General features: G+C 54.7%; 1 protein-coding gene across 1 annotated transcript in view; it reads right to left on the minus strand.

Moving 5' to 3' along the window:
- The window catches only part of HMCN2 (hemicentin 2), a 120,850-nt gene extending 104,545 nt beyond the window's left edge, over positions 1 to 16,305 (minus strand). The window contains exons 1-2 of the mRNA XM_012929312.2: positions 16,036 to 16,305; positions 613 to 683 (exon numbers count right to left, since the gene is read on the minus strand). Of these exons, the coding sequence (XP_012784766.2) occupies positions 613 to 683; positions 16,036 to 16,288 (324 nt within the window). The 5' untranslated portion in view covers positions 16,289 to 16,305. The remainder of the gene's footprint in view (positions 1 to 612; positions 684 to 16,035) is intronic.
- Between the last annotated feature and the right edge of the window lie 2,321 nt (positions 16,306 to 18,626).

Below are 18,626 nucleotides of genomic sequence, written 5' to 3' on the forward strand. Positions count from 1 at the left end.
TCAGCCTGCACCTGCAGAGTCTGTGGTTAACGGTCCCGTAGCAGGTGCTGGGTAGGTGGGAGCTGCCCCTTGCATGTTTCACCCACTCACCTCACAGGTGGGAGTCCCTTGTGTGCTCTGGGCCTGTTATGGGCCCGGGGCAGGGGGATCTGGCAGTGAGTTACACCCATACCTGGGTGTCTTTCAGAAGCTGGTGGTCTTGGTGAGGGGAGAGCAGACAGGACAGGTGCTGAGCCAGGACGTGAATATGGCGGCCTACAAGCCCATGTGACTGTGGGACATTTGACTCAGGGAAAGACTAGGGGTCTACAAGGACCTGCCCCAGCTCCCCCAGCCACCACCACACCTGCAAGGGGGTGGGCAGGGATGCCTCCTCCTCCACCTGCTTCATTCATCCACTAATAACCAGCACCTACTACATGCCAGGCCCAAGTGCAAGGGCCCCAGGAACTGGAGCTGTGCAGGCCCTGAGCCAGATGCAGGCCACAGCAAGTTGGGACAGCCAGTGGGGAAGTCACATCTCAGCCCCTCACGGGGGCAAAGACCTGAGTGTCTGGCATGTCAGGGGAAGAGCGATTCAGAGGGTCAGCGGCCATGGCCAGGGCAGCCCACCTGCACGTAGAGCTCCCTCAGCTCCCTCTGGAACACAGCCGGGTCTGCAGTGAGAGTCACAGGGCCGATGTCTGTGGGGAAGAAAGAGAGACACGTGCCGGTGGGCCGGGTGCCCCAGCCCAGGACCTCCAGTGCCAGTGGAGCCCAGAGAAGGGGCAGATGGCCACTCCCAGCCCCCACCCTGAGCAGTGTCCACTGTCTGTGAGAACAGGACTCCCCCGACTCTACCACCACAGCCACTCCGTCTCAGAACAAACAGCAGCCGGGCCCAAAGACCAGACTGTAAGCTCTGCAAACTCCGGCATGTAAAACCGGCAGCAGTGCAAACAACAATGGACAACCACGCCCCGTGTCAGCCAGGAAATGGAGCTGCTGGAGGGCTCACCCACAGCTGGTGGGAACGTGAAATGATGCAACTGCTGTGAAAACCCATGGAAGGGTCTCAAACATCGTCTCCCCATTCTGACCCCGGGTACGACCCCAAGAGAACCAGAACTGCGCCTCTGCACCTGTGCGAGCAGCTGGTCCTCCCCCAGATCCAAACCGAGACAGCCCAGTGTCCTTCCACCAACGCTTAGATAAGCAATCCGGGGACCGTCGCCCAAACAGGTTCTACTCAGCGGTGACACCATCACCGCCACAGGGAACCCTCCTGGCAGAGCACTGCATGAAGGCAGCACACACACTAGGGTGACCCAAATTGACCCAAGTTGAGAGTTGAGGTCTCCTGGGACTAGGGGAGAAGTGGGGGTGACAGAGCAGGCAAAAGGGGCAGGAGAGCAGGAACAGAAGAGTTACCAAGGGACCATCTGAGCAGCAAGAAGCGCTCGGTGTTGCAATGGGGAATGGGGTTGGTCCCAAGCACACACACCACTGACAGGCATGCATGTCACTTTCAAAGGGAGCAGTCAATGGAGCCCATGTTGGGGCACAGCAAGTTAGCCCACTGCCTACAATTCCAGCATCCTAAACTCGAGCCAGTTCAAGTCCCGGCTGTTCCACTTCCAACCCAGCTCCCTTGTGAATGTACCGGGGAAAGCACCAGGTGGTGACAGCCCAAGTCCCTGAGCCCCTGCCACCCACGTGAGAGACGCAGATGGAGGCCCAGGCTCCTGGCTTTGGCCTGGCCCGGTCCCAGCTGTTGCGGACATTCAGGGAGTGAACCAGTGGACGAAGGATCACTTTCTCTGTGACTCTGCCTTTCAAATACAGAAAGAAATCTGAAAAGATAAAAAGAGTGTTTGGGCCAGACATTTAGCGCAGGGTTAAGCCCCCCACCTGGGATGCCTACATCCTAAGTAGGAGGGCCGGGGCTCAAGTCCCAGCTGCTCCACTTTGCAGCTCTGCTCATGGGAGCAGCCGGCGACAGTCCCAATAGCCCAGTCCGCACCGCCCACAGGCGAACCTCAGATGAAGTTCTGGGCTCCCAGCTCTGGCCTGGCCCAACCAACAGCTGGGGCAGGCATCTGGAAGAGTGACCCAACAGATGGAAGTTCTCTCCATAAATCTGTCTTTCTCTCTCTCTGCCTTTCCAATAAAATGAAAATAAATAAATAAAAGTTTTATGGATTAAAAAAACAGTAGTCACGAAAAGCCGTCATCCACATAAGGGTTCCAGTGCCCAAACATGGGGCTGGCCACGCCGACACACCCAGCACTTGGGGGACACCCGATTTCTTAGGAAAATATTTCATTTGTGTCCCTATTCAAACTCTTGTCATGGACTATTTTTAGTTCAAGAGCTCCAAATCCCAGCTACCCTAAACACACACACACACATATATACACACACACACACACTAGCTCAGCAGTAGACCGAAGTCCTTCTTGGAATTAATTCTAAGAAGGAATTATCTCTCTACTCACTCCCAGCTGCCATGTAGGGGTCTAGAAACTTCTGGAGCCTCGTCCAACCCCAACACCAATCTGGCCCTGTATTCCCTCTTTAACACCTCCAGCCCTACCTTCCCAGGTCTTCCTGTGGCCTCTGACCTCCGCAGCAACAGCTCAGCCCTCAGCCTTTGGGAACCCCACCCCCAACTCCAGCCCCTCCACCTGCTCTGGGGCCTCATAAAACTCCGTACCCTGGCCCCTGCCTCGGTTTCCCCAGTTGTGAAATGAAGCTACTTCCCTCAACCTGAGAGACAGGGAGAATTCCATGATGCCAACAGCGAAGCACCTGGCACCAAGCTTGGCCTTGTGGGGGTGGGGGTGAGGGAGTCCCATGTGACACAAACGGTCAACGGCAGTCTCAGAGACAAAATACGAAAGTGAACGAAAGTGCATGATATTGAAAACATCTTTTAACTTACAATCACACTAATTCCGAGAGGCACAGAGAGAGAGAGAGAGAATGAGTCTTCCATTCACTGGTTCACTCTCCATTTGCCCACAACTGCTGGGACTGGGCCTAGAATTTAATCCAGGTCTCTGACGAGGATGGCAGGGCACTGGAGCCACCATGCTGTCTCCCAGGGCAGGCGGGAGGTTTCTGCCTAAGAACAAAGCTGATGGCAGGAGTTGGAGGCAGGACTCAAACCCAAGCACTCTGATATGGTAGGAGGCTCATCACAGCAGGTTATACCCCCACCCCAAAAGGTGGGAGACTTCCAGAAGGTGGATGACTCAACTCCAATGTCATTTTCAGTAGCTGCAAAAGCACCTCCTCTGTGGACATCTCCAAGTGCCACCTTGCCCGCTCTCAGGGTGTCCTCTGGTCTGTAAGCTTTCAGAGTGTGCGACAGGATCAGGGCATCTTCACGGACCACAGCATTCAGGCACCCACTCCACCACTCCCTTGGGCACAATTCCCTAGGCCCAGGGCAAAGGCATTGGTGGCGAAGGCTTTGCATGTAAATTCAACAACCTCCACACAGGCCTCTGGTTCACAGCTGCTCCAACTCCCCACACCCCCCACCTGCCAGTGCCAGAGTGTGGGGAGCAGGGGGCTAAAGCAGCTTCTAGGATTGGTAGGGGCCGTTGCAAGATGGCAACTGGCTCAGGGCCAGGAGGCAGAGTTGGTCTTGCCAGCCGGTAAACAGGAAGTCACAGGGATAGGCTAATGCCCTCGCTGCGATTATGTCATTGCTACTGGCCTATCACGTAGCACCAAGTATACCCACGGGGAGAAGTGATTGGTGGAGAACAATATAAAAGTAGCCGGTAAAAGCTAGACGGACGGACAGATGGATGGATGACAACGACGAGAAAGCCTGGGACAAAAGACAGAAAGACCACGACAGAGAGACAGGACGAGGGGAAGGACGGGCAGGGAGAAGGGTGGCGGAGAGAGGACTGGAAAAGCAGGGAGGAAAGCTAAGGCCAATGGTGAAAGGGGCAGCAGAGAGAAGGGTTTAAACACAGCCACTTTGGGCAGTGAAGGGTCTGGTTGCAGTTCCGGCTTTTCCCAGACCCTCCAGGGTATGCCTCGTCATTTTAGTGCTGCTGCAGGATGGCGACACCAGAGCAGGTCATGGTTGCACCACCTTTGTTCATGTCACCCCCATTCAGGAATCAACCATGACCACCCTCATCTGGGACCCAGTCCTGGACGCATGGGCCACAGACCCCAAGCTGCGTGCTCGGTTCCCGGGCCTGGCCTGGGGCGCCACTGAGCTCATTCCTGCTCCCCTCCTCCCGCCCAGAAAGATAAGAGAAAAGGAATTGGTGAAGCTGAATGTTGCTGAAGACACTCGCCCAATGGGAAAAGGGGCCTTGGGCAGTGGTCCCTGTGTTTCGTGGGGTCAAGGTCAGGGACTTCTCTGTTCTTTTTTTTTTTTTTTAAAGATTTATTATTATTATTGGAAAGCCAGATATACAGAGAGGAGGAGAGACAGAGAGGAAAATCTTCCATCCGATGATTCACTCCCCAAGTGAGCCACAACGGGCCGGTGCGCGCCGATCCGAAGCCGGGAACCAGGAACCTCTTCCGGGTCTCCCACGCAGGTGCAGGGTCCCAAAGCTTTGGGCCGTCCTCGACTGCTTTCCCAGGCCACAAGCAGGGAGCTGGATGGGAAGTGGAGCTTCCAGGATTAGAACCGGCGCCCATATGGGAATCCCGGCGCGTTAAAGGCGAGGACTTTAGCCACTAGGCCATGCCACCGGGCCCAGGGACTGCTCTGTTCTTTGCTGAAAGACCAGCACAGGGGTGTGGGCTGGGGCTAGCATTGTGGCACAGTGGAATAAGCCATTGCCTGTGACTTCAGCATCACATACGGACACTTGGAGTCCTGGCTGCTCCACTTCCCATCCAGCTCCCTGCTAATGCACTTGGGAAAGCAACAGAGAATGCCCCAAGCACTTGGGCCCCTGCACCATGTGGGAGATCTGACAGGAGCTCCTGGCTTCAGGCTTGCCCAGCCCTGGCTGTCAGAGCCGTTTGAGGAATGAACCAAACAGATGGAAAAATCTCTGTGTGTGATGCTTTCAAATAACTCTTAAAAAAAGGAGGGAGGGGACCAGGCATCTGTGTGGGTCTACCTGTTCACATAGAAAGTGGCCACCTACATTAATCTCTGCCATTTTCGGCTTTCTTTCCTTTTTCTTCTGTCAAGTTTCAAACAATTGTACTGGGTTGAGAAACCCACAGTCTAGGAGGCTGTGGCTGAAGGCAGGGAAACGCAGTGCACAACCCCGGGGTGGGAGCCGGCAGGACTGTGTGATCAGGGAGCAGTCAGGGTGCACCTGGGAGACCAGATCCCTGAGCAAGACTCAGCCCTCCCACCCAGCAGTCTCCTCATCCCTCCTCCCCTGTCCCCTGTTCACTGTCCATCCTGGGGAGCTTCTGGGCCTGGGGGCATCTCCTGAAGGGGGGGCAGGCAGCCTTCCCAGGGGGCCTGGGGACCAGCCTCCACTGCCGTGCCTGCAGGGAACACTTGCTTGTCTATGGAGCTCAGAGCCTGACTCAGGGTCGGCCAGGCTGGGTTCCTGCGGATCTAGCCTTCTGGGAGGGAGGAGGTCTTTACCCACACAGCTGCACCTCCTGAGTTCAGCAAGAGTGCACTTGGGCAAAACCAACTAGACCACCAACTCAGGTGCCCAGCACCACACTGTCCATCATTTTAAAAGTGGGGAAAGTGGGGTCAGTGCTGTGGTGTAGCAAATTGATTTCCTGCTTACAGTGCTGGCATGCCATGTGGGCGCCAGTTCGAGTCCCAAACGCTCCACTTCCAATCCAGCTCCCTACTAACGGGCCCTGAACCATGAGGGAGACCTAGAAGAAGTTTCAGGTTCCTGGTTTTGCACTGGCCCAGCTCCGGCCATTGTGGCTATTTGGGGAGTGAACCAGCAAGTGGAAGATCTCCCTGTCTCTCCTTGTCTCTCAGTAACTCTGTCTTTCAAGTAAATATATCCTAAAATTTAAAAAAAATTTAAAAAAAGATGGGAAATTGAGACTGAGAGAAGACAGCCCCTTCATGCTAAGCCGGAAGATTTAGCGCAAGAGTTCCTGGGACGTCTTGTGTGGGCAGTGACTTCACCTCTCCCGGTCCCCACCAAGCACCCCACACCCACACTCGGTACCCGGCATAAAGTAAGTGCTCAGCTAAATACTGAACTACTGCCACTCAACTGAGTGGGCGAATCAGCACACCAGGAAACTGGATGTGGTGGTGTGGGGCATGTGGGGAGATGGATGAGGCCCAGGCAGGGTGGCCACCCTGGCTGAGGGGACACAAAGGGGTCCCCAGCAAAGACCAGAGGCGAGAGCTTGGTAAGCATGTGCTCCAAGCTCACACCAAAGCAGGCTCCCAGGAAGCTGAAAAATGAATGCACACACGGGGCAGGCATGATGGCTCAACTGGCTAACCCTCCACCTCCAAGGACGGCATTCAAAATGGGCATCGGTTCATGTCTCAGCTGCTCCATTTCCTATCCAGCTCTCTGCCTGTAGCCTAGAAAAGCAGTCAAGGATGGTCTAAAGTCTTGGAAGCCTGTGCCCATGTGGGAGCCCTGCTTCGATCGGCTCAGCTCTAGCCACTGTGACCACTTACAGAGTGAACCAGCAGACAGAAGGTCTTTCTCTCCATCTCTTCTTCTTTCTGTAAATCTGCCTTTCCAATAAAAATAAATAAATCTTAAAAAAAAGGAATGAAGACAGACACAAGTGGAGTGCCCCTTCTTGGGCTCCCAGCTGCTACCCATCGTCCTGGCACTCCCTGGACAGGACTGGATTTCTGGATGACATGAGGGAACAGGAGTATGGACGGCTTCTCACTCCCCAGGCTCCTTGTCACCCACTAGCAACTCCAGATAGCTACAAAGAGGTGGGGGTCCCCACCCCCTCTTTCTCCGTTGCTCACCAGGACAGGGTGGCCACTTCCAGATGCAGAGGGAAGGATCAGCCTGGCGCCTTAGTGCCTTGTCCCCAGAGCAGGGACCTTTTGAGCCCCTCAGTGTCTTTCTTGCCCCCTTGCTCCACACAGAAATCCCCGACCACCTTCTTTCTTCTTGTGCCGCCATGGCTGCTGACCATGTGTGCGCCAACCCTGTCACTGATGTTGATCCATTTCCTGTTGCTTTCACACCACACCTGAGACCAGGCCACGTGTAGAGCCATGGACCAGGAGGCTGCACCTCCAGCAGACGGTGTGGAATCTTCTAAGCTACTCTTGCTGCTGCAAGCCTGGGTGTCCTGAACTGCGGACATGCACCCCCAACCCATCTCCCTGTGGCTACCTCGCCACGTGTTCCTGAATCCATCCCCTTCTTACAAAGAAAGGTGTGCGCCTGAAGCCACACTGTTTTTTTTTCTTTTTAAAGATTTTTTTTTTTTAATTGCAAAGTCAGATATACAGAGAGGAGGAGAGACAGAGAGGAAGATCTTCCGTCCGATGATTCACTCCCCAAGTGAGCCGCAACGGCCGGATCTGCACCGATCCAAAACCAGGATCCTGGCACACGCAAGGTGAGGACTTGAGCCACTGAGCTACCACGCCGGGCCCAATCCATTCCCTCCTTACAAGGATGTCAGTCCTATTAGTCAAAGATTCCAAGACAACTTCACCTAAACTCCACCAGTTACATCTGCAGTGACTCTGTCCCCAGGTAAAGCCACAATCAGAGGTCCCAGGCCTTCCCTGAATTTTGGAGGGATACCATTCAGCCCAGTGATGTGGGAACTGGGTCCCAATGCCACCCGACAGAGATGGTAACGATGATGATAATGACAGCTGCTCTCGTCTTAACACTTGCTAAGTACCAGGTTCACATCTAAGCAGTTCATACCTGTTCCTAAACTCCCTCCAGTCACCTGTGATCTCTACTCCCCACTGTCCCCACTTTACAGATGAAAATATCGAGGTCCAGAAAGGAAGTGGACCTGCCCACGGAATTAATGACTTACAGCTGAGACACCAATCCGAATCATTCTGACCCCAGATCCAAGCTGCCAACCAGCACAAAACTGCAGAGGCACACAACTCCCCGCCCCCTCCACTCCCCTGCTGCTCCTGAAGATGGGCACTGACCAAGCAGCTGGGCAGATGTGGCGTGCAGTCAGCTGTACAGAGGATTAAACCCCTGACCGTGGCTCCCCTCCAGCCGCCCTGGAGCATGCGAACTCCAAAAGCCTGACCCACAACCACCCTATCCAGAAGCAGGCTTTTCCCCCTCGAACGCACCAGGAGGGGAAAGGGTTGTGGTCAGCCCTGGGGCAGACACGGAGGAACAGAAATGACCACCACGCACCATAGAAAGTGGGCAGCTCTCCACTGCCCTACAGCCAACACAGCCACACCTACAAACCCAACTCGGTGACGACCACCAGGGTTGTAGCCAGGACCTTGTCATCTCAGGTCCCCTAGTGCCTGCTCTTCCCCCACCTTCCTTCTCAAAGTGGAGCTCTGCCTGGCACCTGCTGCAGGGGCCCCAGGCAGAGCCCAGCTAGGCTACACTGGGGGCAAATGGTGCTCTCTCCCTCCCGCCACCGGACTCAGCGACCCCTTCTCTCGAAGGCAGAAGCTGGGTCGAGGGACAGAGTCGCCTTATCCCAGCCAGGGTCTGGGCGGGTGTGGCCCTTTTGGTGACATCACCAAAGGACAGATGCAGAGGGGCGGGGCCCTGCTGACCCCAGGACCTTGCTTTGATTTCTCCTCACTGTGCAGGAGTCCAGAAACGGAGCCTCCGCTTAGGGGCTCCCCCTATCCCTGAACACTCTGCCCCAAGTGCCCCCACTGTCTCCACCTGCTACGACCCACATCATGCCAGCCTCTGAGCTGCTGCTGCTGTTCCCTCTGCCTGGGCTGCTGTTCCCAGCCTCACCATCCAGCTCCTCGCCATGTCACTCCCTGAGGAGCACCCCAGGGTAGCTGCCTACCGTGGACCTGCCTGGCTGTGCCCAGCCCTCCAGGACCCTCCCTGAGTGGGTGAGCATGTAGGGGTTGACCCACCCCCAACTAGCCCAGCTCCTAAGGAGCTCCAGGCATGCACAGCCACCCTGGCCTTCCTCACCCTTGGACTTACCCCTCGACACAGCCCTCACGGCCTGGCCTGGCTCATAGCTCATACACACCACATACACACATACTCGTAGCACACACACACACACACACACACACAGCCTGTACGCAGCACATACACACACACACAGCTGACAGTGTAGCCCACTCATTGGCAGCCTGACCTGCCATGGTTACACTCTCAGCCCAGGAACCAAGCTCCCATGCAGGGACCCCATGGGGTCACATACTTGTCCCAGCAGGGGAAAGGACCAAGGGACAACTTAGCCAAGTCAGGAAAGTCACCTGTGAAAACTTGCCACCCAGGGGGTTTGAGGCGGTTTTGTTTTCCTGTTTTGTTTTGTTTTTTAAAAAATGCTTATTTTTATTGGAAAGCCAGATTCACAGAGAAGGAGAGACAAAGTGAAGAGATCTTCCATCCACTGATTCACTCCCTAAATGGCCATAACAGCCAGAGCTGAACTGATCCCAAACCAGGAGCCAGGAGCCTCTTCCACATCTCCCACGTGGCTGCAGAGTCCCAAAGCTTTGGGCCATCTTCTACTGCTGTCCCAGGCCACAAGCAGGGAGCTGGATGGGAAGTGGAGCTGCTGGGACAAGAACTGGCACCTGTATGGGGTGCTGTGCTTACAGGTGGAGGATTAGCCTGTTGAGCCATCACACCAAGGCCCTTTTTTTTTTTTTTTGGCTTGATTGTTGTGGGGGATTTGTCATGCTTAAAAATCAGGAATGAATATGTCCTTCTTCCCTACCCCCATGAAAACCTCAAACCAAGCCCCAGTCCTAAAAAGGCACTCTTCAACAATTGTTTGAAAACGGGATTCAGACACATATTTTACATAAAACATGCTCTCCGTGAACTTTTCCAAGCTTCTCCCTGCCTTGTAGATAGCACACGTAAAATAAGTGAGATATGCAATTGGGAGAGATGAGACACTGTCATCGTTTGGACCAGCTATGCCTAGCAACCTAAAATTCTTTAAGAAATGACTCCTCAAAAATTAGCTTACGAAAGCTTCAGTGAAAAAGGCTGAGAAGAAAATATAGGAAAACAAGTTGCTTTCCAACATGCTAGCAATACTCATTGGCAAAAAATGTCACGAAAAAAAATCCCAGTCAAAATAGTAACGAAAAGCAAAATATTTAGAAATGATCTTTAAAAGCAATGGGCGGAACTCTTAAGGGGGGACGACTATAAATCTTGACCAGGGGAGATAAGCGCACGAGTAAGGAGCCGACGGAACAACCACATTTCTTAAAAAGCAAATTCTCCCCAAATCAAGGCAGAATCATCACAGTACGGAGGTTCCAGGGGGCCGAGTGGGGAACGAGGTTTAACAAGCCTTCTTATAGTTCATCTGTAAGAATAAATACTCAAGAACGTTTTGAAAATGGAGAATATGGATAATTGGGATAAGCTGCCAGCCTCAAGAACTCTGGGCATGGGTGGAATTTTAAAAGACAAAGGTAGTGGCAGCATCACAGTGGCATAGCCAGTTATTTCTTCGCCTGCAATGCCAGCATTCTATGTGGGCGCCAGTTCAAATCCCAGCTGTTCCACTTCTGACCCAGCTTCCTGATTATGGCCTGGGAAAGCAGCGGAGGATGGCCCAAGTCCTTGGGGCCCTGTACCTGTGTGGGAGACCTGGAGGAAGTTCCTGGTTCCTGGTTTCAGATCGGCTAAGCTTCGGCCATCGTAGCCATTGCGGAATAGACTAACAGACTGAAGATCTCTCTCTCTCTCTCTCTCTGTCATTGCCTCCCAAATAAAAATGAATAAATCTCTTTTTTTAAGCCAAAAGACCTTGTTCTCAAGTCCATGAGGCTCTTTCCCAGACAAACACAGGCACCAAGTCCCAGTGGGCCACATGTGTGCCCTTCAACTGAGTAATTACATTCAGGGAGAGTGGGCAGTGGAAGCCAGGGCGGGCACTGTTAGATCAGGACACAGACCAGTCAGCGTGGGCAGGAAGGGGTCACAGGACCACAACAGAAAGCTGCTGGCATCAGCACGAATCCACGGCGAGCTTCACACAGTCACAGTGACACACAGACATCCTTAAGACACGTGCTACACACTGTCAGCTGGAAGGCCAGCCGGAAGCAGTGCCACCTCAGTGGATACAGACAGCCTCGGCACACACACACTGTGAGCCTCATGCCACGTTTTCATTAGAATTGGAGCCCCTGGGGCCTGGCGCAATAGTCTAGTGACTAAAGTCCTCACGTTGTATGCACCAGGATCCTATATGGGCGCCGGTTCTTATCCCGGCACCTCCACTTCCCATCCAGCTCTCTGCTTGTGGCCTGGGAAAGCAGTCGAGGACAGCCCAAAGCCTTGGAACCCTGCACCCGCGTGGGAGACTCAGATGAAGCTCTTGGCTCCTGGCTTTGGATCGGCACAGAACCAGCCATTGCAGTCACTTGGGGAGTGAATCATTGGATGGAAGATCTTCCTCCCTGTCTCTCCTCCTCTCTCTATATATATATCTGCCTTTCAATAAAAATCAATAAATCTTTTAAAAATAAAGAATTGGGGCCCCTGACCCAACAATAAACCTGGAGCATCATATAATGCCATAAAGGCAGAAAGAGCTCAAAAAATATATAAATAACGAAAATAATTTTTTTAAAGATCTATTTGAAAGAGTTACAGAGTGAGAGACTGCTGGCCACGCAATGGCCTGGGCTAGACCAGGCCGAAGTCAGGAGCCAGGAACTCTATCCGGGTCTTGCCTGTGGGTGGCAGAGTCCAAGCACTTGGGCCATCTTCTTGTTCTCTCCCAGGAGCATTAGCAAGGAGCCGGATGGGAAGTGGAGCAGCCGGGACACGACCAGGCACCTGGATGGAATGCCAGCGTTGTAGGCAGCAGGTCTACACCACGGTACCAGCCCCAGTAAAGGCAATTGCAGCAGGTCTACACCACGGTACCAGCCCCAGTAAAGGCAATTGCAGCAGGTCTACACCACGGTACCAGCCCCAGTAAAGGCAATTGCAGCAGGTCTACACCCCGGTACCAGCCCCAGTAAAGGCAATTGAAAAAAAAAACTATACAATGATGAGAGGCAATCAACAGGGCATAGGGGCCCACTGAGTGAGCAAGGAGAAATATTTGAGCCACAAAATAAGCCAATTGGTCTTGGATTCTAACTGATGTCACGCTGAGCCATGTAAGTGGCTGCATAATAAATCAACAGGTAAGGAGGGCAAGAGAACTCTCCTGGCAGAACACTTGGTGGGCACCCTGTCCACCCCAGGAGGCTGACCACAACTTTTATAGGGGCTGCATGGAGGCAGAGAGTGGGACAGCAACTTTCCAGGGGGCAGTCCCAGAAAACGCTGCCCAAGGTGGCTGACAAGTTTGTCACATCGACAGCATGGACCCTTCACAGCCAAAGGGTCCCCAGAAAGTTCAGGAAAAGAAAGCAGCGCTGAGAATAAGCTTAGGCAGCAGCGTTAGAACACAATGAAGGAAACCGGTGTCCACGCCGAGTGCCACTTCAAGGCCCTGGCTGCTCCACTTCCAATCCAGCTTCCTGCTCACGCACCGGGAAGGCAGCAGACAAGGACCCCAGCACTAGAGCCCCAGCTACCCACACAGGAAACCCAGATGGAGTTCCAGGCTCCTGGCTTCGACCCCGCCCTGCCCTGGTTGTTGGGGGCATTCGGGAAATGAACAAGGAGAAGGCGGATTTTCTAATCCGTCTCAGTCCTGCAACTAAAAACAGAGAAATGGAATTTATAAAGAGGAACTCAGAACACTCGCCTACAGCCTGGGTTTAGTTAATAATCACGCGCCGATTCACTCCTTGAGGTGACTGTACCACAACACTGTAAACTGGAATTACATCAGAACTGGGTGTCGAGTATGTGAGATCTCTGTGTACCATCTTGACAACCACTTTACAATCCTGAATCTAAAAATGTACAAAGTGATATAAAAGAAAAATAAACCGGGAAAGGGCCAGTCTGTGAACCCACAGGACAAAACTCGATCCTTCACATCATGTCATGGAGAAGGCCACAAAATTCGCTAGCGGACCAAGTCATCTGAGACAAGGCAGGATCCAAACGAACAAAAAGAAAGGGCCGTTGGATAAAGTGACCCAAACCATTAACTTTTCCATTTGACAAGTATCGCAGACTCCCATGCCATAAACCAACTGAAGTTCTAGATTACGGAATTCAAGGGCACTACAGAGAACCAAAAACCAAGATTCTCTCATGACTTTGTAATAACAAAAAAAAAAAAAAAAAAAAGACCTTTCGAAGCCAGCAGAGTTTTCTACTGAAACCCTGAAAACCTCGGGGAATCCAGAACCAAGGGCTCATGTTTTAAAAAGACTTGGATGGATAATTTACAAGAAAAGAGAAATTCACCCCGAAGGGGAAAGAAAGCAGCCTAGTGAACATTTGAAAACGGATTGAATGTCCCTAGCCATTAAACAAAGATAACACAGTCCATCTTGGGAATCAGGACAAAAAAAAACATTTTATTCTAATTCCCAGTGTTAGGGACAGCTATGCCAAAAGGGAGAGCCACCTCAACCAGTTTAAACTCCTGGAACGTTCTGGAAAATAACGTGAAGAGCCACCCACCCACTGGACGAGTTAAAAACAACCCAAGAAATTCCACTTCGAGGAACTTGATCCTTGAAGTGGGGGAGCAACCAGAGGTGGAGGCAAGGCGTGACCCACGAGAGGGCTTTTCGCCATGTTTTCTTGGAGCAAAACCTGGAAACGCCATTGTCAGCCGAATCAATTCCTACTCAGGAAACACACCACTCTTTTTTTTTTTTTCAACAAATCTTTCCAAAGCAGAATCTGGTTTGTGTCCAAGCCAGTACATTCCAGAACCACCATGGTCTGCCATGCACAGACCTCCTGGGTGGTGGTAGGGGGTCCCTGGGCCAGGACGGGGTTTCCAAGAGGAAACCCTAAGGGGCTGGTCAGTGAGAGCCCCTTCTTTGCACCACAGCAAATCCCACTTGCCGGTTCAGGACGGAGCCAAACCTCAGCCAGAAGCCGTCAGTGGCTGCTCACAGCCATAGAAGGAAAATCAAGTTCAAACTCTCAGCGTAGAGTCCTGGCTAGATCCAGTCTCACCCTTCCCGGCTGCCCAGCATCACGTCTGCTACACCCCAGCTCCCACTCACACCTGTCCTTGCATGTCAGCCACCCGGGCATCTTCTGGCCACTGTCCAGCAAGCTCCATGCCCCGCGCCCTGCTGCAGGGGGAAGAGTTAATCCCTGCTGGATGCCCACACCTAGCACCTGCCAGGCACACATCAAAACCCAGAAAGTCTTCATTTGGGCTCCAAGGCTACCTCCCCTCCCTTGGAGGGCCTTCTGTCCATCCCCTCCCTTGATGCCAGATGTCATGAACAGGCACAACGGGTATCACTTTGCATCCTCCCCCAGACATGGCCTTGCCCCGCCACAGGCTGTGGGCTGCTAGGCATACAGCCACTGCCTAAGCCTCCCCACTGACAGGGGTTCAACTCCCACATCCAGGTCTGCATGGATGAAAGGTGTCTGCATGGGAGGTGTCCCTAATGAGGATGATTTGAGGACCGTGGGAGGAGGACTGGCTCTCTTGCCTTGTGAAAGTCAGGGTGATGGGCTAAGTTTGCTGACAGGCGGGGAGCCTGCCCTGCCCTGCCCTGCGGCCAGAGCCAAGCATTTTAGAGACAAATGGGACTTCTGGATCAGGAATGAAGTCAGCCTGGCAGGTGGCCCTCGGCGTCTCAGTGAGGTCCGCAGGCATGTGGTGATCTCTGCACTCCTTTGGGGAATGCCTCTGGCAGCCCAAGAACAATTCAGAAGGGGAAGACAGGTGGCGGGGGTGGGGCGGGGGGGACTTGTGTCCCAGCTGGGCACCAGGGCACACTTGACACTCCACTCTCCAAGCACCCCCTTGCTGCTCATCCTATAGAAGTTTCCATAAATCACTCCTACTCCCATTTTTCGCTGTCCCAACCTGGCTCCCCAAGAGCCCAGGAAGCAGAGGGGCCTCCAGGCCACTAGGCAGCCACGTCTGGCCTCCACTGCCCTGCCTCTTGAGGACCAGCAAGGATGTGACCACTGATACATGCAGATCATTCTAGAAGTCACCACCAGTCCTGGGTCATTCTGCAAGGACACTACCCAGTGCAACTTTGCGGGGAGCAGTCTGCCTTTGCGGGGAGCATTGTCCAGCAACCCTTTGGGTTAGATGGAGACAGACCAGCTGGAGGTGGAGGAAGGCCACTGCACCCGGGGTGCTGCAGAGGGATGGCTATGCTTGGTCATCCCCATTTCATGCAGCTATAGGTTGGGAATGTTTGATTTTAAGACGCATTGGAAGAAAACAGACCGGCTTGGGGAGGTTGGGTTTCCATAGGGCACTTCACAACCTTCTCCCCAGAGCGCCCCATCACACCAGCCCAGGAACTCCAGGCTGAGCCCCAAGGAAAGGGCACTGGGCGGGGAGGGGGGGCAGAGGTACCACCTGTAGGGGAGGAGTTAGTGTGCACTTCTACCACTAAGTCCTGCTCCAGGGGGCTCCTAATCCCATAGTAGGGGGGCTGAATTCTCATTAATGTAACACAAAAGGCAAAATGCTTCCTGCAAGTGGGGGCCCCTGGATTCCCTGCCTCATCCCAACATGCCTGGCAGTCTCACCAACTCCCAGGTGGGCACAGCAAGGCTCAGGAAGGTGAGGGTCACATGCTGGATCTCACCCCAGGAGGAGGCCTTGCGGTGGCGTTGACACACTGAGCCATCAGCTGGACAGCGCCCACCCGGAAAGCAGGAGGGGATGGGAGGGAAGAGTGGGCACTTTGGGACCTGCACCAGGTCTCTAAGAAAGTGACTTCCCTCGCCAGTAGCCTCACGTGGGACTCTGCACGGGGGCGCAGAGGCAGGCGGGCAGCGGGTAGAACGTGTGCTCACCAACACACCCAGTCGGAGACGCGGGGACGCTACCTGGGTCGTGAAAGGGCACGAGCGCGTAGTTGGCGATGGCCCGGCTGCGGCTGCTCAGACTGCGCTCCAGGATGCGCGAGGCTCCCTCGATCACCTGCATCAGGTCATCCCACATGGAACCAGTGACGTCGAAGACGAAAGCCAGAGTGGCGTCCCCCGTGGTGGGCGACAGCACTGTGGCAGGAGCGCCGACCACCGCTGAGGCCAAGAGGGTGGCCATCAGCAGGCGCAAGAGCATCACTCGAGGCTTCATGCTGAGCTCTGCCGATTGGCCGCAGTGCAAGCGCACGGGTTGCAGGAGCGCCGCAGCCCGGTGCGCCCAGCTGCAGCCGCGTGGCTGCCGCGCGCGTGTGGAGCTTCCGCGCCTCGCTGGGGTTTGCGGCGGGGTCCCCCTGCTGGGAGCCCGAGGCGGGTCCTAGAGCCCACCCCGTTCAGGGTCACGGGCCCGCCTCCTCCACTCCCCCCATGACTCAAACTTTCCCAGCCCCGCGCCGCTCTCCGGTCCAGACCCGAGGTTAGGGGAGGACGCGGGGCTGACGGCAGAAGGAGCTGGGGTCCCCTGCCAAGACTGCGAGGGCTGCGGATCTCAGGACGGCTCTGGACACCTGCGCCTCCCGCCGACCGGAGCAGCTGACCAGCTGCGGGGGCGGGAGAGGGAGGGAATGACGGGACAGCCCTGCTTCCCAAAAACCCGCCTTAGATTTTGTGGCTGCCTCTACACCACCCTTCCGCCATCAACCAAGTCCCCCAGGCAACTTTGCATGCACAAGATGCAGCTTCCCTGTTACTGAAATTATGTCCTCGACAGCTCCGAGCCCGGCCCCTCCCCATGGGCTGGTTTCAATCGTTTCCTTGAATGCTCACTGCAACCCTAGGAAGGAGGCGCGTACACTAAACCCGTTCTCCAGAGCAGCCAACTGAGGCTGCAAGAGGGGAAATCCCCTGCCTGAAGTTAGAGCTCGAGACATGAAGACAGGATGAGAAGTCAGAACTACAAAGATCACCTGGGCTCTGCAACCTTGCTCAAGTGTGGCATTACCAAGGGTTCTCTGGTGACCAGCCCCCTCCCCAGGGCCACCATCAGCATGGAGTGCCCCTGCAGGGGCTGGACAGGCAGGAAGCACCGAGCACGCTCCCCTGCAGTCTGACTGAGTAGCAATTGTCCGCGTACCATCCCATCAGCCTCAACTCAGGCTGTACCCAGGACTGGTTCCTAGAGGTCCCAGCAGGTGTCACGCCCTCACTAAATGCTGCCAGAGTAAATAAACTAGGGACAGCTCTCATGGGCGTGCCTGGCCTTAAGAGTTCCTTGCCAGAGAGCAGCCTGTCCCCTCACCCTTCACTCTCGAGCTGAGGGTGGGAACCACTGACCCCGTGGACACCCAGGGGACTCTGGATCTGCAAGTGGAACAGCACAGCTTTTGCCAAGTTGCTGTCTCTGCAAAGCCAAGGGGCCAGGAGGAGGTCCCCCTCCCCTAATTTCCACTCAGACCTGGCCCTGCAACCCCATGGCCCTTTCTCTGACCCCCATCCCAGCTCTGATTACACCTTATGGTCAGGGTCATGGCTTTGGGGCTGCCACCCTGGCTGTGAGTTCTCCAGCACCAGGCATCCAATATGTGGCACTAGGCAGGTCCCCAACCAAAGCTTGCCACCTGCTCAGGGCAGCTGGGCACTGGCCACGGGACAGCAGTATACATCCTGGGGTGGGGATTGGATTCAGGCCGGGGTGGGGGTCCCAGGTTACAACAGAAGTCCCATCTGTAGGGTGGAACTTCCTGCCCAGCTTGTGGGAAGTTGAGTCACCTGTGTTCCGGTGCCTGGCTCTTTAACATGCCCTGGGTCAAAGCCTTGACGGCCCAAGAATCTGGGCAGGTTGGGCCAGCTGTTGGAGACAAAAGAGAGGCCCCAGCTGTGGGAAGGAAAGCGGTCAGGAACCAGGAAGCAGATGGTGACTTCTCAGGCCCAGGTCAGGGACCTGTGGGGAACCAACAGGTTCTTCACTGCACAAACACGGGACCCACACTGTGCGTCCGGCACTGTCAGGGCAGAACACAGACGTCCGGCCCTTGGGGGCAGGGGAGCACCGGGCTGGCCAGTGGGTCCAAGTCAGCAAGATGACACTGAGAGAGGAAGCACCAAGATTGCTGGGAGCTTGGGCAAGGCATGGCTGAGCTCAAGGGGTCGGAGGCAGCCACGGAGCTCGCCTGAGATGCCATCACATACCAGAGGGCAGGGAACACAGAAGCAGGAACGGCTCAGCCACTGGGCTGGGGAGCCCAGGGGATGGAGGCGACCCCAAAGACCCTTCCACATTGTGCAGACCCTCTCGGGGTCTTTCCAAAGAGGCACCTTTAAAAAGCATCTCAAGTCACGGCAGTGACATCGGTTCAGACGTTGAAGATGCCAGAAGGCTGTAAATCTATTCTCTGTGGTCATGGGGAATGGAGCCACACACACCACACCACACACACACCAGCAGAGGGGAGCAGGAGGCCTCTCTCCCCACTGGCCTCCCCCAAGGCAGAGTAGTCACAGCCCTGGGCCTTAGTGGCGGCCTAACAAGATGACCTCCCACAGCCTCTGCAGCT

Source organism: Ochotona princeps, chromosome 14, assembly GCF_030435755.1.
Source record: "Ochotona princeps isolate mOchPri1 chromosome 14, mOchPri1.hap1, whole genome shotgun sequence".
NCBI classification, from domain to species: domain Eukaryota; kingdom Metazoa; phylum Chordata; class Mammalia; order Lagomorpha; family Ochotonidae; genus Ochotona; species Ochotona princeps.